The 25,318-nt window shown below is 36.7% G+C and overlaps 1 protein-coding gene and 1 long non-coding RNA gene across 2 annotated transcripts in view; one reads left to right on the top strand and one right to left on the bottom strand.

The window, feature by feature from the left end:
- LOC309441466 overlaps window positions 1-22,850 on the top strand; it is a 39,647-nt gene extending 16,797 nt beyond the window's left edge. Inside the window, exon 5 of the long non-coding RNA XR_014184382.1 lies at window positions 21,995-22,850. This is a non-coding gene — a long non-coding RNA (uncharacterized lncRNA). The remainder of the gene's footprint in view (window positions 1-21,994) is intronic.
- On the bottom strand, window positions 3,143-8,330 carry LOC309441129 (uncharacterized protein). Its single transcript, XM_082055592.1, has 5 exons — window positions 7,742-8,330; window positions 7,086-7,226; window positions 4,202-4,339; window positions 3,805-3,881; window positions 3,143-3,718 (listed from the first exon to the last, which is right to left on the bottom strand). Exons 1-4 carry the CDS (start codon window positions 7,819-7,821, stop codon window positions 3,809-3,811), a joined length of 432 nt encoding a protein of 143 aa, XP_081911718.1. The 5' UTR covers window positions 7,822-8,330; the 3' UTR covers window positions 3,143-3,718; window positions 3,805-3,808.
- Window positions 22,851-25,318: the final 2,468 nt, after the last annotated feature.

A 25,318-nucleotide genomic window follows, 5' to 3' on the forward strand; every position in this document is an offset into this window, starting at 1 on the left:
ATTATACTGTGAAAGTTACTTCCAGGGTAGCTGATAAGCAAAACTTATCTGCCTAGAAATATATATATATATATATTTTTTACTTTCTATTTTAATGGTCGACTCCTTATTCCAATATTAAAGGTATATTTTGACAGCTTTCTGAAGCTGAGTAGAGAATAATTAAAAAGAATATCAAGTAACCTTTTTTTAGGGAAAACATCATAGTGCAAGTGCTGCTTCAGGGAAATTTCTGTTGTAAAATCAAAAGGATACACAGGGAGAAAAATACTATTTAAGGCAAGCTGCCAGTCAAATTATGTCCAGACAAGTTCAGTGTGGTTGATTTAATGTTCCTTGGCCCTTCTAGTCAGAGTCATGGTTTTGAGGACCATACAAGGAACATTTAAGGAGAGATAAATATAGAGGATATAAGGTAGAATAAAAACAACATTGCAATTTAGGCTAAGAAAAATGAAATAGATTGGAAAATATATACATAAATACTTATGGAAAATTAAAACAAGCCTGATGCAATTAGGCCTAGTTATATTATTAACGGAAGTCTGACTTTTATACTTTTTACTGAAGAAATGGCTTAATTCTCTGGGCATTATTGGTAAAAGCATTTAAAATGGCTACAGTGGGTAAAACCGAAGGTCCTAGTATGCTGTCTGTAGCAATGACCAAAGGCAGATGCCTAGGACAGACCAAACTTGAATATTGAGGAAAGTCTAGTACTGAAAATCCAGTCTTTTCCATTCAAGAACATGCACTCTCCTCTTAAGAAATTCTGGAATTATTGACCAGAAGAAGAGTCCCCATCTGTCATTAAGCTGCTTTAACTGAGCAGTAACAGAAAGAATATACTAGAGACCTGATCTAGCAGTATCTGTCACTGTATGTCCTTTAATCAAGAAAACCCTTCCATACATATTAAACACAGAATGGTTTTCTAAAGACACAGACAGAAAACATTCAGAATGCCACAGCCTACAGCTGCACTGGCTGCATGAAAGATTGCCAAACATAAAAAATATTATTGTTTAGCAGGAAAGACCATGGGCTGCTTAGCTGTAATGGCACACAATTAGGCTTAAGAAAGAAACAACTGCAATATTTGTTCAGTTAAAAAGATAAAAATACCTGAGGAGGGTAAAATGGGAATCAGAGTTTTTGCTGCAGGATGGATCAGATATCATAGCAACAGCCAAACCATTGGCGTGACCGAGACATAGACTGATGGCATGTACTGCTTGGGAAGCTGAGTTACAAATAATTTATCTGGAACCAAAGAGCTTTGGAGAACTACTGTAGATTAATTTCTGTTAGTGTTGAAGTGTGTGTCTGTCCTAAATCCTTCCCTTGCTATGACTCTCCTTTGCTCAAGCAGAATAGAAAGGGATAAAGTTAAAAAGACAAACATTACTAGGGAGCTAAATACTGCTGGGATCTATATCATCATGAAGTACTCTAACTTTCCAAATGCAGATTGGAGAATGGGTATTGCCTAGATGGTTCAGTCACTACAGGTGTGACAGATGAAAGACTACTTCACCTTTTCCAAAACAAAAGGTACTCTTCATTCTGCCGTGAATTTTGGTGATGGGATTAGTTTGAAACTGATGATGGAAGAAGAGACGTAAATTGAGAGCTCACAGATCAATTTTGCATAAATATCATCAACAAATCATAAACTTTAGTTTCAAAAGCTGCAAGCTTTTAGAAAGTAAGATAAACAGCTAATAAAATTGCATGGAATGGAGAAGTTAGGTTATTTCTCTAATAAAGGTAAAAGCTGTCTGAAATCTGTATCCTAGTAAAATGTGAAAATTAGTAGTTGAGAGATTATTGGACAAATATCCTCCTTCAGTAGGACAGCAAAGAGCAAGTATGACACCTATTTGGAATGGAAAAAGAGATTTATTTAAAACAACAGCTAAATCTTGGAGATTTAGGCACAGAAAGGGAGATCTAGGGAGAAGAAGTGAGGAAGTGAAAGTTGCCAGACTTTACTTTGCAAAGAAAATGAAGAATACAGTGAAAGCCTCGGATGGCCAAATTACAGAGAATGACAGAAGATGGGAGGTTTAAGGCAATACAGAGGGGACTGTACAGGTTATGAGCACGTTACCTTTTCAGGAGGAATATTAATGTAGTTTATGGATCTGAAGAGAGGCCTGCTAATACAGGCCTGCCAGTTAGAAAGTGTGACAGCAGAGCTGGCAGTCAAATACAAGAACCTCAATACACTCACACTGACTTACTATTCCATCCTCACAGTGCTGAAAAAACCTGGCATGTAATGTTGCAAGAGTATAAAAAGGAATTTAATAATTCTTTAAGATTGTGGCTGTAAGGGAGAAAGGATACCTTATAGTTGTGAATATAAAATACAACAATGACAGTGAAGAATAGAAGGAGATGGGGAAAGAAGTAGAGGAGTAAGCTACGTGATGACTGTTCCAGGCAGGGGAACAGTGAAACAAAGGGGGAAGGAAATGGAAACAGAAGACCTAGAAGGAGGAGGCCTTGAAAAACAACACCAAAAATGCCAGAGCAGCCCACTCCTCCCTTTAAGACACACGTGTAGTAACTGTACATTACCTAGATTTTAAATAAGGCTTTGCCATGTAGCCAGAGCTGAGGAAGGGGAGGTGAACTGTGCATAGATGCTGCATGGCGAGCCAGGAGGAAGAGGCAGGAGGTCTGCATCAGTTTGGGCTGGAGTTTGCTGAAGGCAGTAGCTGCCTTTCCTGCAGCACCAGGAGCTGGACCCAGTGACAATAAAGCCCTTTGCTTTTGGGTGAGTTTTTCAGTTGTGTCTCAGGTCAGGAAAGTAGTTTAGTCTGGAGCATGAACTCTTCTTTTCCACATACTAAAGAACTGCATCTGTTTCTACACTACACGTTATCATGCACCTTTAAATATTTATTCATGTGCACCAGATGGTCACGGATATTTAGGTGCTGACAGGCAGCAGCTAGTATGATTTCTAAAAAGTAATGAGGGACGTTTAGTGCCTAATCTCATAACAACATTCACCCACTAGGATGAAGTACTAATGTTTATAGCCAGTTACAGTGTAAGGCGTTCTTTTTGGACTGGAGAGACATTTATCTATTACATTTGTCTATTTAATATGGACATTGTGTTGCCAAGCAAACATGTTCAAGCGACAGTAGCAAGTTTAGCAATTATTTTCACTTTAATCTGTGGATTTCGATCTATTTGACATTTCCCATTTTGTGGTCAGCAGAACCCAATCATTTTTATCAGCACTTCAAGTGCAACAATATGCCTCCAAGACTGGAGAAAAATGGGGATATAAAAGTAATCTCTGCAACAGGTAGAGGTGTTTACATATAGATAGCATGTTTATTTTGATAAATAGTTCTTCATGTAGTTGGATATTTCTCTAAATATCTGCTATCAAGAAAACACCCAGAAGTTGCCAAGTTCTATTTCTGTTTTCTAGATAAAACAAAATGGACTGAATTTTTAAATGCCTTTTGTATGCCACTCATTTACTCACATTAAGGTCTGAAAGTTGTGAAGAAGCACAGCAAACAAGAGGCTATTCCATTTTAATACAGAAGTGATGATTCTGTGACCTTTCTATGTCATTTCTCATATGATCTTACCAGGCAGCATGAGTGAAAATGACATTTGGAACAGGAGTCCAGCATGGTGAATGTAGCAACAGCTTGTTGTTTTCTGTTTTTCCCAGACATCTGTCCTGAAAAAAGAAAGGAAATCCAAAAGTAAAAAAATTGTGAATGCAGCATAATATTGAGTATAACTTTATGACAGATTTTAACGTACCAGTTCACACTGTAAAAGAAGTAAACGGGTTTTTGATTTCTTTGTTGTTTGTTTTGAAATCCTGTGATGACTTTAACCTAAAATAGAAAAAGGCAGATTTTTTTCTTCTAAAAGAAAACATATCAATATGTAGACACAGTGTTCACATGATAACAAAAGCCAGACTCTTAAACTTACAATCACTTTTTTTTTTCTTTTTTTCCCAATACAGATTATTATTGTTCCCAGTCAGGAAAAGAAAGAAGATAACTCCAAATATAATGTAGAACATATACAAGAGTTTTCCAATCTTGTTTTCAAAGTATAGTTTTAGGATATGGTATTCACATTACATGGGTAGGATATACTGGCTACTGTGTGTGTTTGTTTGCTTGCAAACGCAGATCCAATCCCCTACCTGTAGCAGTGATGATCCAGGTAAAGCCTAGGAGGGAGCTCTCGCTTGATCAGTATCTGTCCCCAGGTGATGTGACACTGTGAGCAGGTCAGTAGTTTTCGTAGCTTCACCCCTGAGTAGCCACAGGCCAGTCCAGTGCTACAGGGTGCACAGAAAACAAGTCCTCAGTGAACAGCATCACCGCTTTGCTGGGCAGTGAGGAACTCCTCCCAACATAATGACATTTTCAAAATGCAAGAAAGAATTGATCATTTGATTGTTTTTCTTCTTGCTACTTGCTAGTTATTTGATTTGGCAGATCTTTTCCCTCTTCTTTTTTTTTTTTTTTTTTTTTCCCTTCTTCCATCAGAACCTGTCCCCCTATTGACTGCAGGCCTTTCCAATTTACATAAGTAGCCAAAGTTAGGCTAAAGCATGTTATAACTGAGAGCTACGCTTTTCTCCCAGATCTCATTTTTTCTGCACTAGATTCAGATAAACACATACATAGGTATACATACTTACGTGTGTGTGTTACATATACATATGAATATATGAGTGAGCATTTATATACACACATATGAGAAACCTAGAAAACAAAATTTACCCTCTCAATTTCTTTCCTGAAGATTAGACTGATCTGAGTGCATTCTGATTTATAACAAGATACTCTGCCAGTACAGTAACTAATTATCTTCAGCCAGCGCTAGTTTTTGGTACTTTAGCACTTTATACTATTGATGGTCTTGCTTATTCCATTTTAAAGAAGAAATATCTACTATTCTGGTTTGCAATAGGATTCACAGAGAATATCCCTTTCTGTAGCAGGAACATTTTTGCAAAACTGAAGACTTTTCTTTTTTTCCTATTTTTCATAATAAAAAGCTGTCTTTGCTAGAGGTACTTAGGGAAGGGGAAAAAATGTTTCCCTGTCGATTATTTTTTCATTTTACTTTTTTTAATAACCTATTTATTAACTATATCCAAAGAAGCGTATGTGTCTCTTAAGTACTTTTACTTAGCCTCCATGGTTGTTACAAGTCTGAATGACATTTTTTGGGGTGTAGCATTTGGATGAACTTCATATATTTTTAAAAATAAAACTATATAGATTATTTTCTCAATTTCAAATAAAGGATTAATTGAGGTATCAATTTTAACTGATCATATCCTGCTAGTACAGGCTACAGCTACAAAAAGGTTTTAGCAGCCTTCCCAAACTAAATCTTATTTTTCACAGCTCATTAACTTTGGTGAACTCTGCTACAGGCTGAAATTTTACAAGATTCTAGCTCTAAAATATTTTCTTAAAAAACTGATAAGTAAAAATGGTTGGTAAGTTCAATGTTATATAAAAATAAATAGGTCATTAATGTTAGACACTACTTATTTACAGGACTTATTTACAGGACTTGTCTGACTAAGAAAAAGGTGGCAAACAATTCCCACTGCTAATTAACTTTCAGCTCTCTTCTGGGTACATTTACTGTAGCTTTGAATGAAGTGGTGCTCTTCAATGCATATGAAATAGGCTAGTATTATTTTGTAAAAACTTCCTGAATGATGTCTTTGTCAAAAGTAGAGGGTATTCAAATCTCAAACAGAGACTTAGCAGCCAGAAAACTCTCCTTGCCTCCTCTCTTGTCTAGCAATTCTGTGCTTTGTTATGTTCCTGACTCTGATGTTTGGGGACTGGTTTTCTTCCTTTCCATTTTTAAAGATGACCTTGCTGGTAAATCTACTTTTAAAGGTCCCTCAGCTCCATTTAAAGTTCAGACCTTTAAATGTGGTCTTTAATAGTTGTAAAATGTTCTCATAAATTCCAAGCTATGTATTTTCTGTATTGTTTCTTTATGGTTCATTTAGTGTGACATTATATAAAAATTTTAAAAAGGCATTTCCTTCTAAATCACTTTTGAGTGAAGTGTCTGGAAAAATCACTCTTATACTGTTCTGCTTGAGCCATTAATTAGCACACCACTTGTTAACTGCTGCTGTAGCTTCTGATTCACTGGCACCAGCACACTTCTGGTGTGATGGATGTGCTGGAAAGGCTTAGGCAGATAGGTTGAAATGTATTTATATGTCAAAGTAAAATGATATATGACATTCACTTTCAAAATGATCTTTATGGGATAATACTTTATAGAAGTGATGATGTCGTCCTGGATACTGCAGCTTTATAAGTAAATACAAATAATGTTCCATGTGTTCTATCAGCCTTTGTCAGTGTAACCCTTAACATAAAATCAAGACAAATTCAGTGCAGTATTTTAAGATGAAAGGGGCATTATCATAGATAGCATAAATAACAAGCCAAGAATTTATGTAGGCAGCTATGAATAAAGATAAAAAGGTTTCCTGAACATAAGAAAGAGTCTACTGTGATGGAAAATCAAAAAGCCATATGGAACTGGAAGGATCTACTGGAAATCAGACCTCTTGAGATGGGGAGGAATGTAATGGATCTAGTTTTATTTTTACTCTTGTCCTATAAAATAAAAAATGTTTTAACATTGACCAACAATTTTCTATGTGAATTGTATATAACAAACTGTGGTAAAGAAAGCTTTTTTGTCTAATGGGAACTAGCAACCGAGGAAAATAAAAAATACAGAGGGAAGTATGTGGAGTTACCACAGCACTGGACACCATTCTCTTTCTTGTCCTGGTGAAACGTCAGACCTTAGGACACTTGTCCTGTCTTCCAAATGTCCTGTAGCACTGTCACAGCTAATACGGTGTGGATGCAAGTCTTCTGGCTACCATAATCATGTCTACCTGCACAAACTCATGAGGCACATGGCTATGGTGAGCTGAAGGGCCACATACACCAGAACAGTACTGGGTACCCACCACAGTCCAAGCACAGCACTACAGACACACGATAGGGTGCAAAGCTTACCCAAGAAGGCAGCTGAATGAGCTCATGCTGAACTCTGAGCTGCCAGCATCTGCATTAAGTCTCTTTGAAGATCTCTGTGAGCCATGGTGGTTCTTGAGATGGCCTGCTCCAATTGCTACTCTGGATACAGCTTTGAAGCTTCTGAGAGATAAAAGGCAAACAGGTGCTCAGATATCACTATAATGAAAGGGCTAGAAAAGTACTGCAGATAGGAAAAGTAGCCTGAGAAAACAGAGAAACCCTTTCCTCAGTTTTGTTGGTCACCAGGAGCTATGACACAGCAGCAATGAGTAAGGCTTAGGCATCTGTTATTTGGTCACAATGAATGGGCTTTGAAAGCAATGCTGCTGCTCGAGTGAAAAGCCATCCCACTGCTGTCATTTTGCACAGAGGAACAAGGCTGAGCGAGTGCCCAGCTCAGCCCTGGCAGGTGGCTCCTGCTGCAGCTCCGGCAGGGACCTGCTCCCCAGGGCTGCTCCTGCAAACCTGCTTTTGCAGAAAGCGACCAGGATTACAAACAGCACAAATAAGGCTGTAACTGGATGTCTCAGGGAATTATCAGGGATGCTGGTGAATCACAGAGGCATTTAGACTGTGCTCCATGGGAGCTAAAAAGTGAAAAAGCAATTTCATTCTGTAGCAGGTTTTCAAAGCACTTGGAGATGAGCATTTCCCTGGGTAAAGGCCCAGACTTGCTGACTTTCCTTCTGCAAACTCCTCTTTTTGGTTCTTGCATCTGGTGCTCTTCTATGTGGCATAATAACAACTACATATTTGGGATAAAGAAGGCTTCCGCTGGCAGCAGTAGCACCAAACCTCAGTTATGGGAGAATCATGCAGGATTTTATTTTGGTTGCTACAAGTAGAATTAATGAAAGGTCACAAGGTTACTGTTGAAAGACATAAGAAATGCTTTTGAAAGTTGGATGAAGCCAGTGAATAATCTCAGCCAGAAAAAAAAAAAAAAAAAAAAAAAAGTTTTCAATGTCACACCTACCGTCTATAAAACTTAATCTAATATTTTTAAGAAAACTCAAATGACTGGGTTTAGGCACTCAACGTTAAATGTAACTTTGCTGTGTATCATCTCAGAACAGAAAAGTATTATACAATGCTGGTATATAGTGCATTCTACTTATGTCAGTCAGTAAGTGATAGCATGTCCTATCTAATTAAATCCAAATTTGATGAGCATCTCGTACTTTACTTACTGTGCAAGTAATGGAAACTAATGTTAAAGTATTGAAATCAGACAACAATGCATTTCATGTTAATATAGTGTGTGGAAATGTATAATTTGAAATACATCTTATAAAATGTGATCTCTGTTACATATTGCATACAGCTCTAATACTGATCAAGATATTCCCGGGACTGTACGAAGAGAGGAGAAAATGAGTATGTTCTCCTTCTAGGGATCAGGAATGTTAGTCTCAAAAAAGAACACTAGAATTTAGTCAGCCTCTCCCTAGCCAGATATTTTGCAGAGCAACATCTGAGTGATCCCTGGCCTCCTCAGCTCTGTCCATTTTCTGATCCCACTGGTAATGAAACACTGGCATACAGCTTCCTAAGACAAACTTTGCTTTATTTTCCCACTTTCAGACAAAGGTCCAGGGGAGCCAATACTTTTTCCGGAATCTGCTATATCAACAATATCTATTTCTGGCTAAGGATTTGCTTCTTAAATCATAGTTTTTATTTGCAATGGAACAATTCAATTACAGTCAGGCTGTGCTAAATACAAACACATTTGTAATTTAAGCTCTTTAAAATAATTCTCTCTTGTTCCTTATGGAACTATGTCCAATAAGAAATTACGTGAAAATTCCATATAGATAGACTTGAGGTAGACACTCAGTGCTATTAAGTAAGGCTTTCAAATTTAGAAGACATTATGGGATTAGAGCCTTATATTTTAATATTCAACCTCAATGCTTCAAATAAATTTATGGGAGCCTGTACACCAGCAATATGGAAGGTGGCAGGTGTCCTCCTACATTGGTATCTGCTGTCTGGGGACCAAAAGCAAAAATTAATGAAGTAGGAGTCTGAAAACTGAAATAAAAAATGAACTCACAAAAGGATGATATCAACATTGCTTATATCCCTGAAACAATAATTGTTACCGTTGCTCAGATTTTTTAGATTTTTTTTAATGAAACAGGCAGTTGAAAATGTTCAAAGAACAAAATTATCTGAGAAAAAGGACACCTTAACTCTTTTCAATCAGTGTTATGTTTTCCCTTGGAGAAGCATAATCATCTGCCAAACGTGGAATGATTCCTTTGTTTAAATCCTGACTGGCAGGAAACAAAAAAAGATCTGCTCACTGCTAAAATTTTCTAATTTTGTAGCTGTCTCGGTGATACATCTGCTTTTATCAAATGATGCCCTTTCTTCCTTGCTGGTGGAATACTGACTGTGCTCCATAAACAGTCACTTTGCATTATGTAGATTATTTCACAAGAAAAGTGAAGAGGTAGGCTTTTAACAATGATGAAAACAAGGAAGCATAAAGAAATCAAAGAAGATCAAAGATGCTCATTAGTTTAGATGGTAAGAAATAGAGCCATTAACAATAACATTATTTTTCTTTTTACTGTTTCATACTGTATGAAATCCCATAGTTGTCACACCAGAAAAAGCCTCAGTTAATTTTCAATAATCAAATATTTAAAAGAAATCCTTATGGCTTTTATCACACATAGTAGAGGGACATCCTCATTTATTGTATTACTTTGATGTATTTTTTTTATTACTTGAAAGGCCAATTCAAATTGCAGGGGTTTTATGAATATTTTATAGACTCAGTGTTCTGAGTGATCAGAAATATCACTCTCTGATATGCTCTGGGCTTATATCTCTGCTGTGCTCAAACTAAGCCCAGCACAGGAATAGACTGAGGAGGAAAAAACCCAGTGGATCCATCTTCCATATTCCCATATTTCTAGTAAGACCACTCATATATATATATATATATATAAGCTCATACCTTTATTTGGGGAGCATCTAATTCAGACAATTTAATGTTAGTTCAACCTAAAACTAGTCTTGATCTTACTTATTTTCTTGCGTTAAATTATAAATGCTTGCAAGTCTCCTAGTAATCAGTGTAGCAGTTTTAATGTTACTCTTTCCCTTCCCCATTTGAGCTTGAAGGATAACAATAATTCAGCTGATTTTATTACATTTTTACTACTTCTTTATGTCTGCCTATGCTTACAAGACTGCTGCTGTATAGATACTGAATTATTTTTATTCAGTAATATATCAACAATTGTTAAATTTTATTCACTATGGTATTTCTATATATCCTGCTAAAGAGAAAGGGAGCAGTGTATTTAGGATAGTGTGAGGAAATATTCTGGGCAAAGCAGTGGATACATCAGTAAAGGACAGATTAATATATAACCTCAGCATCAGCAGCAAGAAAAAATGCATGCTGAAAAAAATAGTCTAAGTATCACTAAAACCCACAATGCATATATAAATGGCTTGTTCAAAATATAATGGATAAAGACTGTACCTTTCTATGTTGTACTAGTGATAAAAACCTCATCAAGTCATTTCTGCTTGCTCATACAAGGTCTGTGTTGTCTACATTGCTCAGAAGAATTGGTGTGAACCATTTCAGGTATTAGGTCTCAACTATATCATAACAGGTTTGAAAAAATATTCTGTAATCCTGTTACACAGCCAATGTTCCACCTGCTTATAGCAACTTTGTATGTACTATCTAACCAGTAAATCAGTATAAATGGTCTAATGACATTTTGCAATCACTTGAACTATAAACTTACCAACATTATTGGGTTTGCACGGTAATGAATTGCCATCATCTGAGCATTAGTGAACTCCAGAAGCAGAGAAATTGGTGTCTGTGCCTTAAGAAGTCATCATGTTTTCTTCATGAAGAACAGGCTGGAGGTATATGCTACTCTGAAGTTATGGGAAACATCCTTACCAATGAGACATGGGAGGGTTTGTGCAGTTCCTCTTCTTCATATTCTGCTGTTGCAGAGTCTACAAACTGCCAATGTGGTTAACCATTAAAAACAGTAAAATATCAACACTGGTAAATGTATGCAACAATATATATGAAATAATATGGCTGAACTGTGAGAAAAAGAGAGGGAGGAAGAGGAGCGAAGCAGAAGACAGATTTTTATCCTGTGTGTCTACTCCCAAGCTAGAGACATATCCAATGCAATTCAGTAGCATGAAAATGGTATGTTTGAGCAATAACCTTTAAAATTATGGTAAGAAATTTAAATTAAATACTGCTTGTCTGTGCTCTAGAGTTTGATAAGAAAATTAGCTTCTGCATAATTTGGTTGGAAACCGGAGCTTACTCCAGAGAAGAGGATAAAAAAAGCACAGTATTGCATTGTTAAATAGGTTTGGTATTTCAGTTAGGTACTACATTTCCTTTTGTAAATGTTAATAATTGGAAAAATTCTATACTGTGTTAAAAAACTCAGTTTCAAATTCCTTTTGAGTCTTTTAACTTATGCAAGACTGACACAGAAAGGAACCTCTGAAGCACATAAAGGCTATGGGATTTAACTCCTGTTTACATTTTCCTAAAAAATTATTAAAACCATGCTCGAGTAATCATTTTTTAATGAAAGAAAATATCTCTGTGAGTTAAATGCTCATCATAAGCCTTATGTTGTGAAAGAAGTGCATCTCAAGATTATAACGCCTAATTACTGCATATTTTCAAGACATTATTATTAAGGCAAGCAGATTTTAGTGGTGGTTCACCATCACACTACTGATTTGCAAGTGTATGCAACTCTTCCAATTTTCTCATACATGAGCCAGTTATCAAATAGTAAACATACTGGTATTTACTCTACCTATTGGCTCAGATATTGAGGGAGTAGGGGAGGGAAGGGAAATCTGCTACATAACAAAGATTTTTCCAACTCAGCCTAAGGGCAGAGACATTTTTCTGATTTTGTGGTCCAGATCAGTTAAGGGTAATACTAGACCTAGGCAGATGGATTAGACCAAGGCATAACGAGCCCCGTAATAAAAACTTGAAAGAAATATTCCAGTCTGTATGTCCCAGTCTCTTCAACATGCGCAGGGCATCATTAGTCTGTAAGTTTTAAAAAGGAAAGCACAAAAAGCAAAACCATTTGCATGCCTTTTTACTTTATGCCGCATTGTGCTTTTTTTTTTTTGTTTTATACAAAGCAGGCTAAATCTAACAACTGTAGCCATCTTACAACCTGCAGGCCATTTTCTACCTGCAAGCTGTGGTGAATTTATGATGGACCCAGGAAAAAAGAAAGGCAGCACAGAGCAGGATTCAAATGCTGCAGTAGCTACCAGTCCTCTCCCAGGTGCCCCCTTTTTGGGCAGCAGTGCCTCTGCATTCATGACAGGGAGTGGGGAAATATTTGAAATGAAATAATCTCTTCCCATAACAGTAATGTAATTACTGAAACTTTTAATAAAACCATTCCACTTCACTGGTTTCAAAGCAGTCACAATTTACTTATGGCACATTTGAATTCAAATAAAAGACTCAAACTGTGTCAACTTTTAAATGATCTTGTGTTCTTCAAGATACTGGAAACTCGATATCAGAAATTCCTCATCCCTTTATCTGTCTTAAGAAAAGCTTACAGACCTACAGGTCATTTTCCCATTCTATCACAATTCTACACAGGACATGAGAAAGGTCAGAAGAAAACCTCTGCTTTCTCTGACTTCGACCACACAGCTCTCCAAAATGCATATTGAATATCATTGCACCCAAACAGAGAAACATCATACCATCATCTTTTTGTCTATGATAGATGGCATTGTATGGCAATAACAGAGCAATACAATGGTAACCTTGTCTTTTTCGTGGTTTCATGTGTACTGAATTCCCAAAATGAAGCCGAATTTATAAAGAAAAGCAAAGAACTGAACTTTAAAATCCTACTGTTATATAAGCATGCCAGGTAATCAGAGTCCTTCAAGGAGTTCCTTTTTATCTGAAAGCACATGCAAGTTCAAAATGCAAATTCAAATAACCACATATTTTCCCAGGGTGGCCCTTGAGTCTCAGGCTTCTAATTATCCACATCAGGAATCAGACAGAGAGGCAATGTTTGAGCCTGTGTGGGCCTGGCTTTATTTCCCTTAGAAACAAAAGTGCAGGAAGCAGAAAGATCTTAAAACTTTACACCAGGGTATCACCTGTGTAGATGAGGTCTTGCAAACCAGTATGTCTGATAGGCAAACACATATCCTTTCAGTTAACACAGTGCAAAAGTCTTTCTGTAAAGCATAATATTCTGAAGCTATGTTTAAATTTGGCAACAAATCAGAAAAAAAGTTATAAAAATATTAGCCATCTATAATTATAAATATGCAGATTTTCTTTTAAAGAAAAACATAAGGACCAAGCCATGCTTAATTTATAACTACATTGCAAAAACCTTAGATGTCTCTATACTACATTGAAACCACAATGTGAAGGTACGGTGAGGTTCGGGAGTGCCATGTAGATATGTTTTCCGTCCTGAACAATTACAATCCTTTACAGAAGAAATTGTGAGTTAAATGAATTGGTATGTTTTATATGGATTTGGTGGTTTGGGATTTGCAAATGGGTGAAAGCACAGTGGCACACTGTTCATTAATGACTTAGCAGGAAATAGTTACCTGTATATAAGATGAAGTCTGCCTGGGAGAGGAGGAACTTTGTTGTGAGTCTGCAAGATAGAAATGAACTGTTAAGAAAGTCCAATACCAGAGTAAGTGATGCTATTAAAAAAAAAAAAAAAAAAAGTCATAAACCATGAGAAAAATAATGAACTGCATTTCTGAGCAGTTTAGAAGAGAAAGAGAAATTAATCCAACTACTTAAAGTGAGCTGGTTAGAAATGGTTTATAGTTTTAATACTTAAGACTGCCAATGACAGTAAAAATTAAACCCACACTAGACATTGTGGCCTTTATCATTCTCCCTGCTTACAGTCATGGAAGATATCTGTGCCTATTGTGTGTTTACCAACACTAAATTTTCTGAAGGCTGTAAATATTGATAACTAAAATGACGATGTTAAATCACCACAACACTGTTAAGTGAAGTATATTCATCATGCTCACACTTCAGAAAGCAAGTGCTCTGTACGAATGGCTGCAGCCCATTCATGCCCATTCATGGTGCTATTGGTGTGGAATTTCTCACTGTGGTGAAAAGAGATAGGCTCTGGATTTTGTAGTTTTTATGAAGGCACATTAGAGGACATACTGACAGACAGGTCTCCACACACTTTGGGGACGGAGATATTTATTCCTTCCGCCAACTAAATTGAATGCAGTGCACTCAAAAATTTAACTCAGTTTCAGTAATGAAAAGAAAAAACAACTGCTTTGATTGGTTGTCTTAAGGTAATAACCAGCAAACTCCAAAATCTCTGCATAACTGTTGAAAGGTTGAAACACTTGTGTCTAGGTATAAAACACTCAAAGTCTTGGACTTGCACAGAGTAATTGTTTAGTCCTATGTAGTACTAATTTATTTCTTTCCTCATGAACAGTAACGTCTGTCAGATGTACACTGTCATAGTACTAGAAGAAAAAGTTTTATTGTTACTTTCTTTTTAGGCACTAAATGAAGTGGTGTCATTCACATTTTACAGATAAGGACATTAGCTACAGCGAACTGAAGTGTCTTGCCTAAGGTCACAGAGGAATTATTTAGTCTGAGCTGGCAACCACTTATCTTAGTCCCATAAAATAATTTGCATCTCAGGAAGCAACTGATTGTCCTTAAATATGTCATGAACCAAAGAATAAAGACTGGGCAACACTGTCATCATTCAATGCAAAGAGATCTTGGGGGCAGGGGGGGCATCACAAATGGGAGTTCTGCAACAAGAGGTTGTTTTAGCAAGTGTAAGGCCAGAGGCTAAATATCAGAGTTACAGAAATCATATAATAAATGGAAGATTACTGAAAATTTACCTAGTTTCAAAAAGAAGAGGATGTGGTATGAATCACATCACAGGTTTCAAATTCTTATGGCTGCCTTTGTATCAGGTTTAGGAAAAACTGTTCTGATATATGGTTTCAAGTTGAAACCATGTGAAATTCTCTTTTTGTATTTTGATGTAAAAACCAGCCTTATGTATTTCAAAATTTTGAGGCTTTTAAATTTCCAGACTCAATAAAAACTCAGGACAGTTAAAATTGAAACACTTAAGACTCAAGCAAAATTTTAGAGGAGACCTTATGCATCGAAACATGGCTGAACTTATCAAAATTCTAGAGAATATAGAAACTTCAGCATTTAGTCATAAAGGTTTCTACTTCCGTAGAAACCCTAATTTGCACTGTTATATTAAGTACATCTTCTCACCCAAGCTGAGCTGTAGAACTGACCTAGCACCACTACTTACTGCTACTTTTTGTTGTTGTTGTTTGTTTTTGTGTTCTTGTTGTTGCTGTTTTGAGTCATGGGCAAATTTTATTAGCACTGATTTTATATCACTTTTCAGATACTTGTTATTCAAGAGATTGAAGTATTCTAAATCAAGTGTATTTCTGTGGAAGACTTGTCATAAATGATGAGAATGGAGATTTCTTATTTAAGATTACAATTTGTAATCTAAGAGTTGATCATTCTTAACATCTTACATTGAAATATATTAGCTTTGTATAGACTTGTTTGAAATACATTGCTTTCTATGTCGTTAATTTAAAGTATGTTGAAATTTTAGATGGTTTAGCTGCTCAGACATGAGTGTTTGCTTTGAACTTCATTATTCTAACTGATTGGTGAGTTTGCAATTTGATGTTCAGATGCACAGAAAAAACAACATTTTTATTCTCCCATAAAATTTTAATATGAACGGTAATAAACAGCTTAACCAGAAAACCTATTCCTATTTTTAAACTGATTTATGTACTTTTTTTATAGTGCCTGTGTTTTTAGTGCCCTCTTTAATTTTTACAATTTATGGTATTTATTGCTACTAGAGGTTAATTCCTCTGATAAGAAAAAATAGCACATGCAATAGAATGTATACACAAAGATTAATTTTATTGCAGAAATGCTTCATCTCCTAATCTTTAGGAGGAAAAGAATCCAGATATAAACTGGAATGAAATACAGCTTATTTCCTAGACTTGCAGAAATTCTTAGACAGCAAAAAAAATGGGAACTCCATTGACTATGAGTACTTGGTGATGCACAGGAATACCTGCACTTTTCCAGACTCTGAGGTTGCATAGCCAACGCAACCACAAGGCTGAGCAGAGTCTCAAAGCCCACCCAATACTGACCCTATGCCTACAGGAGACCGGGAATGGCAGCTGTATACACCTGGTTTACAGCCCTTCCCCATCTCAGGCAACCATTTATCTGAAAGAATCAGAGAAGATAGTAGCTTTTTCTTCAAAAGATTCTTCTTGAGGAAAAAATCCACAAAAATATTTACTCTTACCGGAGATATGTGACCTGTGTGAGTGTTTACAACAGGCAGACAAACTGGCAGACTACGAGTATCTGTGTTGGATCTCCATATTTTCTGATGGCACGTTCTTTCAGTGCTCCTCTGACTATTCCCTTCAGGTGCTACCTCTGGAGCCTCACACTATGCTTTCTGCTAAAGTCAGAAATAAATACTACTCGGCAGAGCTCCCACCAGCATAAATATGATGACAAGAGCTGGGATCCCTTTCAGATTATATTCAGGAAAATAAGGAAAGTTCTTCAAAGGGTTTAATACCAAATTATGTTTGGTGCAAGTAATTACACATAGGATTACATCTATCAAGCACCTAAATATTAATTTTGATTTATTTTCAGAATTTTGATTTGAGTCAAAAAGTTCTAGTTTTAGAGTATGTGCTTTTTTTCTTCTATCTCTTTTAGTATGTAAAAGCATGCAACACTTTTGTAAGCTGGCCTCATAACTCTAGCACTGAGGGTTTATTATTTTTTTTTTTTTTAAATTTCCTGGGTGTTCTTTTCAGGAAGAAAATAAGTTTTGTTAAACCAGTTAATTAAAAAATGGGCTGCAAAGCTGCTGAACAGTAACATCATATTGTTACATTTGTTTATCTGAATAATGAACTATTTTGATTTCTTGGTATTGAACAAATGGTCATCGAATATTTTAAGTCAACATCACAGGTCAGAGAAAACTACAGAGTTTGCTCAGTACAAGTTGACTGAAAACCTCTGTCTTTGTGAGCTCAGACAGTGAGTAATTTTTCACTCAGCTTTTAATAGGTCATGTGCAGTTCAAGGGCAGAATGATTTTTATTCACCACATTATCCTACAATATGTTGTTTTTGAGCAGATTTGAAGCTAAAAGCATGTAACTGGAAATATAAAGAGCTGTCACATTTCGATTACACTGATCCCAGTAGATAAAAGTTTCTCAATGTATCAAAAAATAATATCTAAAGGTATTCAGAAGAGACTTAAAATTATTCATTATAGCATTTTTAGATACAGTCATAGAGCTCGGCCTTGCTGAGCTGTATTCAGCCTAAGGTTGAGTAGTATTAAGAAGACTCAAGCTGGCTTTGTACCAATTGAGTCTTTTATGAATTCAAGGCATTAGAAAAGGGCAATTTGGCTTCCTTACAACTAGTATTGTGTAAAAACATGTTCACAGCTGCCTAAATCACATCTGTGGGATGTAAGAAGCTGTACAAGCCAGAGACCAGTAGTGACACTTGGCTGCTTCCTACATATCATGCTGGGATTTCTGAGAGACTCTTATAGGTCATTGGTTTCCAAATGTTGAGCAAAGATGGCACCAAAGAGAGAGAGATGGAGGCAGTTTTCTTACCTGTCAATTTCAACAAAATTTGATCTTATTACATAAAAATGTACATGCTTTAAATAACAACTCAATATAGCGTAATTTGTGATCCAGGCAAGCATGAATTGGAAAGTAATACATTTATGACTTCTCTCTGCTGCTTTTTATTAATATAAAAGTAAATAAACTAACCTCAAAGAGTCACAGAACAAAACTTCTGTGTAAGTTACTTGCATGGGTTCATCAGCAGAAAGTTCTACAATAATAAAAGTGAGGAAATATCAAAAACATTTACCACCTTCTTCAAAGAAATTGCCTGTTTCGTTTCCATCTCAGTTTTTCATAGGCGCATCAAAAATTTCTGTCTAAGCAGGATATAAGGCAAGGAATCATTCATGAGAATGCCACATAAAGGATCACTGTCTTTTACAACATGGAGCTTACCAGTCATCCTGGTATGCATACTGAATCAAGCAAGCTCCTTTTTTTTTTTTCTTTGGTGTTTCTGGTGGTTTTGTCAATCAAATGGGGAAAAAGCTTTATAAATCCTTTTTTCATAATGCTCTGTTTGTGCAGATTCATTACAATAGAAATTATTATAATACCTTTGTTGTAATGGACACCAAGAACACTGTACAATAAAGCAATTTAGTGTTATCTTTTTGCCAGTGATACACTGCCTGTGGGAGGATCAGGAGAAGGTAATCTGTGTTCTGTCACCACTTCAGCATAAAAAGAATTGAAATTGAAATTGGAAAATACTGTATCCTCTGTAACAATATGAAGTAGTAGGAAAATACATGGTTTTGCAAATCCTCACCTATTCAGGAGAGCATGAGTCACAAGTAATCAGCATAACGTATCCCTAAAAAAAAGGGACTGTAAGAGAGCAAAGGTGACTGAGTGATTAAACTAGGTTCAGGAGGGTCCCTTCTCCTGCCAAAACCCCTTCCTGCAAGAGAACCTCAAATTTCTTAATCCAAACCAGTTTAAAACTACTCCGATCACCTACCTGTTCCCTAGTGACCTTTTATGTAATTTAACAGGACGCAACATTAAGAGTTTATTTTTCCCTAAGAATCAGCATAAATTTCCCTCTCCTTGCTTTCATCCTATTACTTATCCTTAGACTACTTCAGATCATCCTGAACGTTTCCATGGTTACTACCAGCAACCTAACTCCTGATAACAACACCCTCAGTGAAGCTTCCCATTGATATTCACTCCTTTTCAGCAACTTCAGTGCCATTGCAGTGGACTATGTGTATGCTTGAACTACAGCAGTAATAAGCCAGTCACCAATAAGAAAAAAATGTTGCAAGAACTGGAAATATATATATAAAATAAAGCCAACAAAAAAAAAACCCCAAAACACTTCACAACAACAGAAAAACAAAAAACAAACAAACAAAACAAAAAAAACCCCAAACCACCAAAACCTTGAGAAACAACATTATATTTGTCCCTGGGAGAAATAAAAAAAAAAAAAAAAAAAGACCAGAGATGTATTCTTCCAAGTTTTTATGGAGACAATAAACCAAGAACTGGGTAATATGTTCTGATCATCTGTTTTAGGCAGACTCAAAGTACTTGTCTGGTAAAATGATTACTTTATATAACAGTCTGTTCTTTTTATTTTGATTAATGGCTATGCTAGTTTCTAAGCGGCAACAGTTCCTACAGCTACATTGGAGAAAGCACATTTTTTGGAACTGCTGTTACCTGCTGGTGAGAAAATGACTGTCCTGCCAATGCATTTTACAGAATGTAATTAAATCTTGTCCTAAAATAGAAAGTGCCTAGTGCAGCTTTTAAATAGGTAAGAATTTCCAAGCTCCTTGTTCTTGTTTTTCTAATTCAACTGCATTACATACCATGTGAATCTCCAGACAAAATAAATTGCTTTTATTTGAAATTAATTTACTATGTAAACACATATTCTCTCTAAATATCTTTGGAAGCACTTATACTTCCTCACAACTCCTTTTGGTAGCTCAGGCAGATTTTACAGCTTGATTTTTTTTTCAGTCTCAGTGCAGTAAAAGTACACTGTGCACACATCTTTTAGTGTTTGATCTTTTTAATTTATAGCGCTTGGTCACAGAACAAGGATACGTGAAAATATAACTTCATTTCACAGACATATAATCCAAAACGGTAGTATTCAGATAATGAAACTGAATAGACTTTTAACTGTTGCAGAAGCTTGAATACTGTTGTGCTTGTTTCTCTCTAAAGAAAACACAGAAAACTGGCAGAGCTAATTTTGATGAGTTGCTTTTAAATGTGATGGACAAACACAAGACAAAACCCACCGCTTTCACTTCTTCAGCAGACTCATGTAGCTTGGCAAGTAAGAGGCAGAACAACATCTGCAACCAAGTGCAAGCTGCTGATCCAACCTGTGCTTCAAAGAAATTGGATTAGGACAGAGGAACTTTAGGCAAAATGCTGGAGTTTCCACGTTTTTTTAAAGAAACATCTTCAAATCTTTGGAAAACAGTAAGGGCTAGGAAAAAAGAACAGCTAATTTTCAAGTCACTGTTCTTTGAATGCAAAAACTGGGAACCAAGTCTTTACGAAATTGTTTGAAATCTATAGCAGGAAAGAAGGTGTGTTTGTTTTCCAGTTGCCAAAAGTTAAAGCTACATGTGCAAAAATCTCTTAAAAACCTGCATGGAATGAAAAAGGCTGAAGTGGCAGCCAGATTTTGAGAGAGCATCTGCCAGAGATTCATGTTCAGTTGTATGAAGTGGACATATGGATTTAGTTACATTATGTGAAAAGAGTTTGGCACACAGAAGTTGTACTTCTGTAAAAAGCCAAGGAATATAATGGAGGAGCCAGGAGAAAAAAGTCTTTCAAACTAAGGTAGAAAGTGAAAGGAAAGAAGATGAGAGAGTTGTGGGATCTTGTGTCCTGTAATAAAGTGAAAATACATTTCTCAGAGCATTCATGAATAGATCTAGAGCTTAGTGCCACCTTCCAAAAATAAATCAGAACAATCTGTGTACAGGAAAGGTTAACAGTCAGTCTGCTATTATAAACTTATTCGGTTTTGTTTCTAAATCTTTTTATTGTGGGTTGTAGTTGCTGGATTTGTTGTTTCTTGGTTTTGCCTATTTTTTTTTTAGAAGAAACTTCTTACTGCATCAGGCCAGAGACAACTCTATTAACACAAAGGACATTCCAGAAATTAGTAAAGCCCTCTACAGCAAACTCCAAAGGCTTTTCCAGTGAATGTAGAGTGAAGAGGACACAGCCTTCCCGCCAGAAAGCCAGCCAACACTGTAGATGACAGCTCCTTATACTCGTGCTTTCCAAAGTTTTCTGGGTCTGGAGGGATGTGAGAGGTCTCCTTCATTACTTTTGTGCAGATCTCTACTACGAGAGTGATTAGTTGCTGTATTAGTTGATTATTGTTCAGAATCGTGCAGGCCAGAAAACATCTTTCCTTGGAAATTTAAACTTGCTTAGGAGTTTCTACACTCATTCTAATTCCTTGCAAGAGACACTGAATTGCTTGTTTTCAATCTGCATAATCTTCAGATGCTACAAGATGAGGTGATTTATGTAACCAATGCCTTTCTATCATGTGCTTGGTCTGATCAGAATGATAAAATCTTTGCTGACACTTATTTCAATGAATGCTCATCCAAATTCTCCTTATAATTAAATTTCACTGTATTTCCTTATCAATGGAGTTGAAAAACATAAAGGGCAATGTAAATTTAATGTTATCTTGTTACACGTTTATTGCGCAACCTCTAGCTACTTCAATCATAACCGAAATCCCTGTCTCAAAGCCTGGACATTTCTACACAGTTATTTTTGTAATAGCTGCTAAATTCCTCCTATGATCCTCCAGTCACATCACCTGTGTCAGTGTTCTCAATAATTTTCTGCTTGCCTCTTTTCCTGGAATCATTGTCATAGAACACATTAAAAATGACAAAAATACCAGGATCCTAAAAGTGGCACTCTAAGACAAATCTGAGAAAAAACAGAGGTTTTACGATCTCAGTCTGATTACTTCAGCTCAATGGAGGATCAAAAGCATTCTTGTGTTTAATATGAAGTCTCAACCTTTGTCTGTATGTTATTTCTTCATGCAGCTGTGGGCTCAGGACTTCTATAAAAAGACTGAAACATGGAGATAGACAATCAAGCAAACAGCACTGGCAGTGCCCAGCGTAAGTCTGAAGAGCTGTGACGCACCACAGGAAAACTACAGAGCAAGTTTGGGTGATGACTTTGACCAACTCTATCTTTGACCTTTACTCAGTCTTTGTAATTATTGTGATTTTCTTTCATTTTATTGTGGTTTTTCAAAATACATCTGCACTTTACAAATGCTCTGTTTGCTTCAGTAGAAAGAATCCAAACAAACAAGCAAAAAACTGAGCCAAAAGCACAACCCCAAAGCTTGAAACTACATATTAGAATTTAAAGCCAAATTGTGCATGCTCAGACATTTCTTATTCCCAGCCATGTGTTTAGAAGGGAGAAAGCAAAAAAGCTTCTGTGGTTCTTCATCCAAACCTGCCAACCTGACCAATGCCTGTCAGGGTCTCCACATACCCTCAGGCCATCATGCACCAGCCTCCACTGCTGGACGGGACTGCAAATAAGCCCATGTCCCTGGGAAGCTGATGAAGGTGCTGTACAAACTGGATCTAGACACTCCACCTGCATTCTCCAGGGAAAGGGTCTAGTTCATGCTGAAGTAGAAGACAAACTGCTACTAAACAGGAGATCTAAGGCCATGAAATTTCAACCTGCAAACAAACATCATAATATTTCTGTATTATCTATAAAAAAAGAGATGAGATTTATAGTGCTTTTTTCAGAAGTAACACACAGATGGGGACTGAAAAGCCATTTCTTGTCCCTGTAGTGGAACACTACTTTGCGATCTGAAACTGGCATCTGCCAAAGAGATTACCATTCACATGTACAAATGAACTATACTGCAAGATTGAAAAATTAATTAAACCATTGTTTATTCAATTACATGCTGTGTCTCTGCTCTATCTAGATAAACAAGCTGAATAAACTTCTGAAAGCTCTCAGCCTGAAGAGCCTGAATCCTATTATCAGCTGTTAAATTAAACATTTAGAAGGCTACATTCCGTGAAAGGATATTTCCAAGGACCTATGGTACTTCTGAAACAGCACATTTAAAACATTTTGGCAAACTTACTTTGAAATTTTTAAGAGCTTAAATATACCTGCAAATGAGTTAACTTCCATTTAATGTTATTCCAGCAATTTTTATGTGGTAAAATATTTTTTAACATAAATGGAAGACAGTCATCCAATAAATAAGAGATAGTGTGTCTGACAATGTAAGATTTTCTTATCTGAAATCACAGGCAATACCAAACAGTGTGAAATTCCTGTCTACCTCACTGAGACCCTGTCATTAGGTGTAGTTTCAGAGCAGACCACAGAAACTTCACACTTCTGGGCTGCCACCACAGGCACGTTAATTGTGCAGAGACTACTTCTGTGTTAGTACTTCCATGACACTGACAAGGGCATAATGAATTTTACTTGTAAGGAAATACTACAACACATCAATGGTGCAAGTTAAAGGGAGACTCAGGCCCAGGATCAACAGCATTTATGATTAGAAAAAGTTACAATGACAGAGCAGATGTATTTGAGCACAGAAACCACCTGGCAAGTGTCACTTTACAGTCCAGCATGTGTAGAAATGCTTTCAAAAGTGATGAAGTTTACAGCACCACTGTAATCATATACTTTTACTACATGAGAAACTGGCAGCAACAGCAGCAGCGGGACAAAACCTCTTCCATTGGCCAACTACATCCTTTTGGAGGGAGGAAAAGAGCTCATGTATTCAGAGACAGAAACCAGAATATGATATGCATGTGTCACAGGGACGTCCAGTGGCTTAGCAGATTCAACCATCAGCACAGAAGTGCTTCATATTTACTTTTGGCTCTTGGACAGAGATTTTATTAAAAAGATTAGCCAAACAGAAATAGTGAGGAGAAATGTATGCCACATAAATTTCCATCTTCCTGTAAGTGACACAGAGCATAAAGTCTATGGATCAGTTCTCACCTTAAAACATCAAAACAAGGAAACAAATATTGTCCCTGTTGAGTAACAAGACAAAGGTGGAAGAACTTAAAAAATAGACCACTATTCTTTCTGTGTAAGCAAAGAGATCCGGTATGGAAAGTTTTACAATCATCCCATTGCATTTTTGTATATTTTCTTTATCTGTAAAGAAACTCTCAGATTTATTTTCCATACTGCTCAAAAAAAAAAGAACAGGAATTTTCCCCCTGACTGGATAAAGGCCTCAGAATCAAGAACCTGAATCTTGTGTGTCTCTTCGCAGTTTTCCTTCATTATTTATTACTTAAGTGGTTTTGCCAGGAGGAGTAACATGGCATGGCTCTGTCCCAGAAACAGGCTGGAGACCAACTTGGGAGTGTTCAAGAGGGTTGTTTATGCAAAATAACATTTTTCCACTGTAATGCACCCCATGATTTACCACTGGATGCAATAACCTTCACCCAGCAGTGAGAATGGCAAGGCATCATACAGCTGCTGCTGAAGTCTGAAAATTTATGTGGTAGAAATAAAAGTTGTCTTTTGCAAAACCAATAACAATACAAAGGCAGGTCAGGATCCCCAGCCCAGAGTGATTCTCAGCATTTTTCTCCCGTGTCTTGTCACAAGAGGACAGTTTCTGCATATAGCAAAGTCAGCTTGCTTAGCCATGACTGTTTAAAGCAGCAGTTTCAGGCTGAGCCTGTGCCAGGGGATTTCCATGGCTGGCTGAGCAGGGAGGTCCCAGAGATATCATTGTTCTCTGGTCCTACTGGGGGTAGTGTCCAGATTCTTGCATCATTAGGCCCAGGGCCCAAGTTGTATTCAGCACAGCTTATTTGTCATCAACAGAGTTATTCCCGATTTTTGAAAGCGAGTAGGCCTCTAGCAAAGTCATTGCCATCTTTAGCTTGTTTCACACAATGGTGGTGTGCTTTGCAATAAATGATTCTGGTGACTCTGGGAGAAAGGATGGATGCGACATCATAGTCTCAAGAGGGAAAGGATCATGGGTTAAGCTCAGATGGACAGAGATATTTATTCCAATGCTCTATTTAGATAACAACTCAACTTTCACAGCATCAAAATCCATTAGTCATTCTTGAATGAAGACAGAGTGGGAAGAAAACTGACTTGGGCAATTAACTCTTAAAATTTCAATACTATTAAAGTTCAGAGTTGAAAATAAGTACAACCCAAATGAAAATCCTCTGGCTATAACTGAAAACAAGAATTCAAATGTGCCACTGCTCTGCAAACCTAGCGACCAGAGCCAACCCCCTGAGGCAGAAATGATGATCTGCACTTGCACTTGTTGGAGGTGCCGTAAATCTGGTCTGCCCAGGGGA

Source organism: Streptopelia decaocto (assembly GCF_964273445.1).
Source record: "Streptopelia decaocto genome assembly, chromosome: 6".
NCBI lineage: Eukaryota > Metazoa > Chordata > Aves > Columbiformes > Columbidae > Streptopelia > Streptopelia decaocto.

Bases quoted from the DNA above. Each gene is read 5' to 3' on its own strand.
- LOC309441129 (XM_082055592.1), bottom strand. From the start codon at position 7,821: ATGCAAGAACCAAAAAGAGGAGTTTGCAGAAGGAAAGTCAGCAAGTCT. The intron at 4,340-7,085 runs GTAAGCTTTGCA...TGCACCCTGTAG, and splicing joins TCATTCAGCTGCCTTCTTGG to CACTGGACTGGCCTGTGGCT. The intron at 3,882-4,201 runs GTAGGGGATTGG...TTTCTATTTTAG, and splicing joins CTGGATCATCACTGCTACAG to GTTAAAGTCATCACAGGATT.